The sequence below is a fragment of the Carex rostrata genome, chromosome 8 (genome assembly GCF_964058835.1).
Source record: "Carex rostrata chromosome 8, lpCarRost1.2, whole genome shotgun sequence".
Classification (NCBI taxonomy): Eukaryota; Viridiplantae; Streptophyta; class Magnoliopsida; order Poales; family Cyperaceae; genus Carex; species Carex rostrata.
Window position 1 is genome coordinate 132,748 of NC_135925.1, and position 9,796 is coordinate 142,543.

Below are 9,796 nucleotides of genomic sequence, written 5' to 3' on the forward strand. Positions count from 1 at the left end.
CCACAAATCAATCAATCGATCGATCGATCGATCAATCTCACAGACGACACAGGAGCTGCTTTAAGATTCGTGCCAGCCTCAGTCAGATCTCATTCAACTCAAGACGGTAAGACGGTAAGACGGTAAGTAAGGTATTAATTAATTCAGCACTACTCAGCACTCAGCAGGTGAAGAAATTAAATTAATTAATTCAATTTCCCCCTTCTTCTTCTCTATTATCTTATCTTATCTGTTTCTTTCTTTCTTTCTTAGAGCTGTAAGAGCTGTAAGAGCTGTCAGATGAGTAGAAGCATGGATAGCAGCACCTCAGAACCAGATCTCAATCCTAATTCTCTCTCCTCTCTCTCAAAACGACTCGACGACCTCATCATTTCTTACGAGACTCTTCACAAGACATGGCCGCTACAACAACCGGTACAGTTAGAAAACAAGCTCAGTGTCAAGGAACGTGCCGAGGTGCTCGATCAAAGAGCAGCTCATCATGGTACGTTAACGTAGCCAAAAAATCGCACCGCACATATATATATATAATTAATTTAATACCAGTAAATTTAATCAAATCAATTTATATATATATGTACGTAGAAATACAAGTGGTGAGGGAGAAATTTTGCAAGCTTTTACTCGGAGAAGACATGTCAGGGAGTGGGAAAGGGGTTTCTAGTGCTGTGGCTATCTCAAATGCAATTACTAATCTCTATGGTATGGTATTGTATTGTATTGTATTGTTTTGTATTGCTACCTCTTTAATTCTTTTTAATTTGCCTTAATTTTCATACTAATTAATCTCTTCTCTACATTGGTACTTAATTAATTACGGTAGGTCCACTTTTAATCTCTACATTGATTTTGAGCAGCAACGGTGTTTGGTAATTGCCATAAACTGCAACCTTTGCCGGTGGACAAGAAAGTTATGTGGCAAAGAGAGATGGACTGCCTTCTCACTGTTTGCGAATACATAGTCGAGTTTTTCCCGTCTTTGCAATCTCTGCCAGATGGAACCAAGTTAGAGGTCACTGCTCCATCCGATTACTATTTCATACAAAATTATAATTTACTGTATATAATTTTATTCTTAAAATTCTATGTTTCTACATTTAGGTGATGGCAACTAGACCAAGATCTGATATTTCAATCAATCTGCCTGCACTTGAAAAATTGGATGCCATGCTTCTTGTGAGTAAACCATTACATGAGTGAGTCTATGGTAATATGCATATTACACAGCGGCCCACACTATGGACTCATATCTCCATTTTTGAAGTTCAAACAGTCGATCTTAACCATTCAATATGATCTTCATGTAAAAATGTACTTGCAGACCAAGTCTTACATTTTTTTTATTATTTTTTTAGATAGGTGGAAAATCACTTGATTTGAACATTCTATATAGACGTTTTAATATGGAGATCATGTTGAGCGGTTCGGATCGGCTCTTTGAACTTTGGAGATGGAAATAAGGATGCAAAGCACCAAATGGCCTACGCTTTATAAAGCACCTCAGCGCATCCCATCATCCAAAATCAGTGATTTTCTACCTTTCTAAAAAATAATAATAAAAAAATTCTAAAAAATATAAATTTGGTTCGCAAGTACATTTTCATATAGACATCATGTCTAAAGATTCGGATCAATTGTTTGAACTTTGAAATAGAGATATGCTTCCAAAGCACGGCATGATCTGTAATATGCATATTGCCATAGCCTCACTAACTTCTTAAATTATTATTAATAGAAAGAGGTTTTTGAAATTTTCTCCTTTTATTTTGAGTAAAAATTTCCTGAGTTAATAAAAAATGCCTGAGGAAATTAAATAATAAATATTAAAGTGATGTGTTTATTTTCAGAAGTTGGGATTCTGTATCAGCTAAATTAGTGGTTCAGATTTTCACCTGAGGCATGCTGAATTTTAACATTTACAATTCATGAAAAGTGCAAGTGCAAGCTTAAAATGTGAAATGCAAAAGAAAAAAAAAAGCCAGTTGCGATATCACCATTAATTTTAAGAATCAAATTGTCACAGGAAATACTGGATGACTTTGAGAAGACAGAGTTCTGGTACATAGATGAAAAGAAAATACTAGAAAACAATGCAGTGGCCCCACTTGTAACTGTGCCTCACCGAAATGTTGATAAGTGGTGGATGCCAGTACCGTCTTTACCGGATTCTGGTTTATCTGAGAAAGCATGCAAACATTTGAGGCAGAAGCGGGATTGCGCATATCAGATTCACAAGGCGGCTTTGGCTATAAATTGTGCGATCCTTGCTGAAATGGAGATTCCCGAATCATACACTCAAGCACTTCCCAAGGTGAGAGACGACATGCATACCGTAATGCCAACTGACACGCATATGCTTATGTTGCATACAGATGTTTAATACTGCCTGCCATATAAATATATAATGCAACCCACTCCCTTCAGAAGGAAAAAGATACAAGAAAAATTGAAAAAAAAAAAAAAATTTGGGTAAATTTTGCCATTGAACTTTTTATTGATTCCAATTAAGTCACTCCGTTACTTTTTCCGTCCAAAACAGTAACAAAATATAAAGTGACATGGGATGGACGAGGATATTCCGATAGTATTTTGGACGGATAAGTAACCGAGTGACTTGATGGTGACAAATGAAAAATCCAATGACTATAGAGGAACAAATTAAACTTGAAAAATATTTCCAAACAGTCAACACATCAATGCATATATGGATTGATAGGTAGTAGCCTTTTATCATCATAGTCTTAAAGGGTTTTTAGGAAAATAAGAGTAACCTATCTTTGAAACAAAAAAAATCAAGGAAATAAAAGTGAAACCTTACTAGTTCTATACATAGTATCAGCATCCATAACTAACCCAAGACTCATTCTTTACTATCTAGAGTGGACGAGCATGCGTAGGAGACTCAATATATCGGTACATGTCAACTCTGGACCGTTTCTCTCCAGAACACCTCCTCGACAGCCTTGAAATTTCTACCGAGCATGAGGCGCTTGCCTTGGCCAACTGTGTGGAGGCAGCCATGTACGTGTGGCAAAGAAAAACACGGCCCACCAAATCAAAACCATCATGGAGTAAGGTTAAGGAGTTAATGGATGTGAGTGATAAAAACTTTGTGCTAGTGACACGAGCTGAGAGTCTCTTGCTGTGCTTGAGACAGCGTTTTCCCAGTTTACCTCAGTCAAGAGTTGATACAAGCAAAATCCAACATAACAAGGTATGTCATACGTATGTATATATTTATATATAGTTCTTGGAGTACATCATGTTGGTATGGTACCATTTAGGCACAACCATACCGCACAAGATAGCAGAATTAATATCAAAATGTGGCCCCCAGTAAAATGTATTAATTTTTTTTGTAATACCTTTAAGTCCAGGGCAGAGCTGAACTATCAGAAGGAGAGGCAGGTGTAATATCCCAAATTTTTGTAGTTTAGTTACTCAGTAGCTTGTGTGTTTTACTGTAATATTTTCATCAACTTTCTGTTCATACAATGGTTGGTTTTAAACTATTGATAAAACTGGAAATAAGAATTTAGCTTCTGGACTTATTCTCTTTTCAATAGGTGTAAAATAATTCATATAAAAGAGGTTGGGGGAGCGGGGAGGGCGGGAGACTTATTTTTATTCTAGGACACAATCTGAGATCTAGTAATTTGGTATAATTTTTCACAGCCATAAATATTTTTGTTTAAAGATTTTCTTGTACATACCTTAAATTCTGGAAACTCAGATTGTCTATTAGGTGTATGTATATATATGATTCGAGTGAGACTATGGTAATGTGCATATTACGGATTGACCCGTGTTATGATCAATATCTCTATTTTTTTAAGTTTAAATAGTCTGAGCCGTTAAATATGATCTCATACGGAAAGGTACCCGAAGACCAAATTTTACATTTTTTAGGGTTTTTTTACTATTATTTTAGATAGATAGAAAATCACTACTTTCGGATGTTCCGGAATATTTAGATCAAGTGATTTTCTACCTATCTAAAAAATTTTTAGAAAAAGAATTCTAAATAATGTAAAATTTGGTCTTTACGTACATTTTCATATGAAGATCGTGTTTATAGTTCAGATCAGCTGTTTGGTTCTCAAGTGTTGCATACAAAACGAGTTAAAATAATTTTGTTTCAGGATGTCGGACAATCAATACTGGAGAGCTACTCGAGAGTGTTAGAGAGCCTGGCACACAACATTGTTTCATTGATTGATGATGTTCTTTTTACTGATGCATCTGTAAAGCAGAGATGAATTTATTTTTACCAGAAGAGGAAAAGCAAGAAAAAATAGTTAATTAGTTACCTAATGTATAAAAATAATTCAATTTATCTCTAGTACTCAGTTTTCTTCTTCTTCTGGTAAAAATTAATGAGCATTAGTGTTAGCTACTAAAGAAGAAGTGTAATGCCAGATCTGTTTTCCATTGTAGGTTAACTTAGGTGGAGATTTTTATCAAAAGAAATGAAAAGTATCATAGTGATCCTGGAATGTTTTCAATTTTTACCAAAATTGGTCCTACTGCTATATCCGGTTAAAAAAAATAGGATGAAAATCTACATCAGTATATATATGTCTTAATAAAAAAAATAAGACGACGTGCCTTAATGTTATATATTATCCACTAAAGTAATACATGATGTTGTGAATAATAATAATATTAGTATCTATATATCATTTACATTGCTTATGTGTAACATTACCATTGTTTGTAATGTTGAATTACGTTCATTTGGAAACAAATATTACTCTTTAAAATTCTGTCAAAATGAAAAATGACATGCTTCAAGGACTGCTTATTTACTGTTTAATTACAATGTTAAAACTCTAAAATATAAATGCAGTTTTACAGTTTGTCCATGAGATCATAACTTCAAAAGTGTAACCAATGAATTTCATGTACCCTTTTCTTTCATTTTGACCTAATTAGCATAACGGTACCGTTGCACATAAACAAAAACAAGAACTCTTCTAAGTTCTAACACAACAGATATAGAATAAAACTGTGAGAAGGGAAAGCTATGTACAAAAGAAGTGAAATCATAAAATTCATATAGGAGTCCTCTCTGACTCTGTCTAATAAAAGTAACTTTGACCTATATTTACACAAACAACATTATTCATACAGGTTACTTATTAGTAAACATTGATTCTTCTTTTCTATTTCTATAAAAACCACAAGTCAAAAATAGCTTCTTCTAGTAGATCATCTAATATATCATCTCCGATTTCTAAATCAATGACCTCAATATCAGGTCGAGTGTCCATCCAGGACCGATACTCCATATCTTTTGCAACTATTTGATCGAGTGTGCACGGGAACTTGTGCTTTAAATGCAAATCAATACCTTTACACACTTCCTCAATTAGGTCTTCGCCCACTGGCACAGACTGTACTATTTTATGAATAGACCAAACCCAAGGCGAGGTAATCATAAATTTATTCCTTATCTCATTCAACACTTCCTCTATTAGGTCAAAAAGGTACTTTGAATCGTCAGAGTAATCATATGAAATTCCAATTTCATCATATAAGAACAAGTCGAGTAGTGGGTCGTCAGCTCTCCACCTCTCTGAGCCTGCTCTGCACAAACCCGATGCTTCTACAACCACACTGACAAATTCATACTGGATTTCTTTGTCATCTAGAATAGGTGTCTCGTATGTAGGGTTAAGAAAAGACGAGATGTCGAACTCTTTGAGTCGAATTATTGTTTGTTGTATAGGTAGTAACTCTTCTGAAAATGGGCATTATTTCAGATTAGTTTAATATTTGAAATGTATAGATGTTTGGGAAATTCAAGTACCTTATATTTTTTGGTCATTTCATTATAGAAGCTAAGTACAAATGGGGTCAGGTGCTGGTACAAAATGATTAAATACATGAGGTGTAAACTTTGACGCATAAAAAGTTACCATGCTTTGTAGTTCTTGAAGTAAATTTGACAATATCATCCTGTACAACAACATCTTGCAAAGAAGCTGGGCATGAATTCTCTATCTTTTCCTCCGAAGTGTCGGTAGACTCGATAACTTCTGATACAGTTGGTTGAACTAATTTGTCGATAGATCTGTCATCTGAGTTTGACGTGTCATCTTCTTCGGATAATTGCAAAGATTCAGGTTTCTCCATATTCCCCTGAAATAAAGAGAAGGAATCATTGTAGGTGCAATCAATTGAACTTGCATCCAGTAAATGCATTCATATTTAACAACAACTCACTATCTCTAAAAGATCCACGCTTTCACCAAGATCAACGCTGTCCGTTGCTTGTGTGTTATCGCCATGCGTGCCTACCTCTACAAATAAATTGTTTCCTTAATCAAAATTACCGAGTCAAAAATAACAAAGCTATACAAATGCCGCTAGTACACTGTAGTTACTAACACTAGTACATACCTCTTATTGAAATCAGTGTTCAAATAAACCACGGTCTACTGTACTGAGTTTCAAATAATTTACCAGATACCAGATAACAAAAGTACAACAAAAAAAAGAAGAACCAAGCAGGAACGGGAGTATGGAGTATACGGTGGGGCATAGCTTTATAATTCTTTTAAAGTCAAAGCATATTTTTTACAATTATTTTTACTATAGAGGTATAGTTCCACAAGTATATTTTTGCAATTATTTTGGGCCCAGGGGGAGGCAAGCATGAGTCCATATCCTTTGAGGTAACAGAATACAGGCCGATCCGATCCGAGGTGGAATGCACGAGGCCTCTTTAATATTCATGCCAAAGCAGATTGAACGGTCCGGATCTAAACCCAAAACTTCTGTTACCTCGGGTGATATGAATTAGGCAAGCACACCACCCTTCCTCCACCTAGCCTACCCCTGGGACCAAGAAAATATCTCATTGTCAAATTACCTTGAGGTGTTACCTTGAAACCATCCTCTGTTCTTGGGTAGCCTGCAAGCCGGTTTAAAATACCAGCATTATAGTCTTCTTCAAGAGGTTCTAAGTACGTTAAGTTTGAAGTTTCAGCCAATAAATCAGCATCATCCTCTTTTCTTGGGGTGCAAATTGGAGATGATAAAGAATCAAAATCAGGAAGTGAAAACAGGGTTGAAAGCGATTTCTTTTCCCGGCCGATTTTGATTTCATTCTTTCCGATTTTATCTACCCTCTGGATTAAGTGCATCTTCGCCATTTCATAGGAGAAAGATTCTGCCGTTCTTTCAGCCTCCTCTCGAGGTGAGTTCGTCTTTGTCTCTTCAGTTTCTTCTAGTGGGTCCACTTTGGATGCATTGTGCGAAACATCAGGTTCCATGGAGATCAAATCTCTCTCTTTTCTACTCTCAATTATGGTCTTTCGGAGCCTGTTTTTTATTTCAGTGAGAGAAAAATGGTGAAGTCCTCTCTCATTATCAATCCCGTCTAGTGGGCTATTTAATCTTGATAAACTTGGTTTTAAGATAACTATACGACTATAGCCCTGATTATTCTTTGATTTCTCCATCTCCCGAAAGGAATGATTTCTACTCTGTTTGTCAGATTGATCCAACCCACCAAGGCACTCCAGAATAATTGAATTTGAATCTCTCGAGTTACGATTGGATTTAGCAAACTTCTTGGGGTAGATATCTCGAGAACTGAACTCAGATAAGCATGAGTCCAAATCATAGCAATCTGTTTGATTTGTGAAATCAAAACTCTCGGGACTTTGAGGGAACATTGGTCTGTTTGACCTCTCTATTTCTTGATTTAACTTTTTCTCTAACTTAACCTGAGTTTTGTCTTCTGAGATTTTGTTTTGACAGCTTTTGCTGGTTACCATGCTTTCTGGAATTAATTTTGCCATCTCTTCTTCCATGAGTGTTTTAACACTCTGCATGCTAGGATGAACTCCTCTTGTATTTTTATTGACATTCTGTAAGAATAGTTGGTTTTTGTATCAATAATAATAATAATAGTAACAACAACAACAACAACAACAATAATAATAATTATTATTATAAATAACTTATGAGGGAGGCTGCGGTACTATGCATAGCGCATATTGGTCTGTAGTATAGATCAATATCACCATTTTTAAAATCCAAACACTCGATCTGAACCATTCGACATGGTCTCCGTATGAAATTGTACTTGTAGATCAAATTTTATATTTTTTAGAATTTTTTTAAATTTAGTAGAAAATCACTTGATCTAAAGATTTTGGATCATTTAAAATAGTGATTTCCTACCTATCTAGAAAATAGTAAAAACTCTCTAAAAAATGTAAAATTTGGCATTTAAGCACGTGTTCATATGGAATTCATATTGAGCAGTTTGAATCAACTGTTTGGACTTTGAAATTGAAGATTTGCATCCATAGTAAGGACCGATATGGACTATGCATGGTACCATAACCTCACTCATTATTCTTTATATTAAATGTACAAAGCTAAAAATCTCACATTATAAAGTGACCCAGTACCTTAACACTAATTAAAGCATATTTTAAAAGAACAACAAAGTGATCATCATGACAAAAAACATTGTTTCTGACACAAGGAACAAAGGAAATCAATTACGTACATCAAAATATAATTAGCAACTGAATGTTGTTAGTAATAGAGTAAAAATTTGGAGCATATTGCATAAGAAAAAAGAATCCAGTGATAACTTACATCAACACATTCATGGAGTCCTCCATTGGTCTTACTTTTTGCATTGACTTCAACAACTGCAAAAATGATCAAATAAAAATTACTTAAATGAATGAATAACATGTAATTTTGCAATCCTAACAATATTAAATTAGATCATCAAATTTTGTTACCAGCATGCTTGTCAGTATAGTTCAGATATGAAATCAATTTGGGGTTTCGGCGAAATTCAAACATGCGAAAGATGCTGGAAATACAACCGACATTTTCGGACTGATGTTGCCGACTCCGGCCATTAGTACTCTTTTTCATCACCGCGGAGTAATGCTTCATCATAATACACTTGTAAATAACTGTATAAAAAGTGAGAGGTCAGTAGAGACTTGGAGGTCATATTTTGCATTTAGATCCCACTAGAAGTTTAATTTGTGCTAATACCATGTAACATTGTTGCTCAAAGGCAAAGAGCCAATATGAACTTACTTATTGAGAAAAAAAGAGTTTGGTTTTGCAGATAAAGGGCAAGTTTTAGAGGGATAAAAAAGGATGAATAAAGCAGAATCATGAAATTGAGATGAAAGAAACAAAAGAAATCATTGATTACCTGAATTTGTTGATGTTGACTGTGAAGACTAATTAATCTGAAATGGAGTGGGTCAATTGGTGTGTTTGAGAGAGAAATCCAGAGCAACATGAACAGTGCACCGAATAGTTTTTTCTGTTTAAGACCGATTCTTATTTCTATCCCGAGAAAAGCAAGTCATTCCAAGTAAAAAGAACAACCAAGTGGTGGTGGATACCAAAAATTGATCAAACATGAAAGAGAGATGAAGGAAGAAATTAAGATCTTTCTTTGATCGCATAAAGGGCGGGAGGAGATGGAGAAGAAGAGAAGATGGTGGAACTGTCAAAAGAGCGAGCTTTCACGACATCACATCTCTCTTATCTTCTCTTCTCTTCTCTTCTCTTCTATCTCTCTCTTTCTTTCTTTCTTTCTTTCTCGTGGGAATGAATGAATGAATGAATGAATGAATGAATGAATGAGACGGGGACTTTTTCCTTGTATTGGTTTTGGTTTAGTGGGCTGCCTGTCTCTTTTTTTCTTTCTTTTAATTTTTTGGCGCTTCAAATCAATTAGACAACTGCATCTCTCCTCTTTTCTCGAGAAAACTTGCAGATTATGACATGTGGCAGG

General features: G+C 35.1%; 2 protein-coding genes across 3 annotated transcripts; one reads left to right on the plus strand and one right to left on the minus strand.

The window, feature by feature from the left end:
- Positions 1 to 191: 191 nt before the first annotated feature.
- Positions 192 to 4,491, plus strand: LOC144558510 (rop guanine nucleotide exchange factor 3-like). Its single transcript, XM_078307347.1, has 7 exons — positions 192 to 484; positions 586 to 702; positions 858 to 1,012; positions 1,102 to 1,176; positions 2,024 to 2,311; positions 2,879 to 3,214; positions 4,143 to 4,491. The coding sequence occupies exons 1-7, from the start codon at positions 280 to 282 to the stop codon at positions 4,257 to 4,259; spliced, it is 1,293 nt and encodes a 430-aa protein (XP_078163473.1). The 5' UTR covers positions 192 to 279; the 3' UTR covers positions 4,260 to 4,491.
- Positions 4,492 to 4,981: 490 nt separating this feature from the next.
- On the minus strand, positions 4,982 to 9,583 carry LOC144558511 (uncharacterized). Of its 2 annotated transcripts, none has more exons than XM_078307349.1 (7): positions 9,206 to 9,583; positions 8,775 to 8,954; positions 8,623 to 8,678; positions 6,878 to 7,880; positions 6,229 to 6,305; positions 5,922 to 6,144; positions 4,982 to 5,740 (listed from the first exon to the last, which is right to left on the minus strand). In XM_078307349.1, the coding sequence occupies exons 2-7, from the start codon at positions 8,935 to 8,937 to the stop codon at positions 5,172 to 5,174; spliced, it is 2,091 nt and encodes a 696-aa protein (XP_078163475.1). In that variant the 5' UTR covers positions 8,938 to 8,954; positions 9,206 to 9,583; the 3' UTR covers positions 4,982 to 5,171. The 2 variants fall into 2 exon arrangements, with proteins under 2 accessions (XP_078163475.1, XP_078163474.1); XM_078307348.1 differs by having other exon boundaries at positions 4,982 to 5,743; positions 9,206 to 9,581.
- Positions 9,584 to 9,796: the final 213 nt, after the last annotated feature.

Excerpts from the sequence above, each read along its gene's own strand:
- LOC144558510 (XM_078307347.1), top strand. The coding sequence starts at position 280 with ATGAGTAGAAGCATGGATAGCAGCACCTCAGAACCAGATCTCAATCCT. Across the intron at positions 703-857 it reads TGCAATTACTAATCTCTATG|CAACGGTGTTTGGTAATTGC; the intron begins GTATGGTATTGT and ends GATTTTGAGCAG. Across the intron at positions 1,177-2,023 it reads AATTGGATGCCATGCTTCTT|GAAATACTGGATGACTTTGA; the intron begins GTGAGTAAACCA and ends AAATTGTCACAG.
- LOC144558511 (XM_078307348.1), bottom strand. The coding sequence starts at position 8,937 with ATGATGAAGCATTACTCCGCGGTGATGAAAAAGAGTACTAATGGCCGG. Across the intron at positions 7,881-8,622 it reads GACTCCATGAATGTGTTGAT|AATGTCAATAAAAATACAAG; the intron begins GTAAGTTATCAC and ends CTATTCTTACAG. Across the intron at positions 6,306-6,877 it reads TTTCAAGGTAACACCTCAAG|AGGTAGGCACGCATGGCGAT; the intron begins GTAATTTGACAA and ends ATTTATTTGTAG.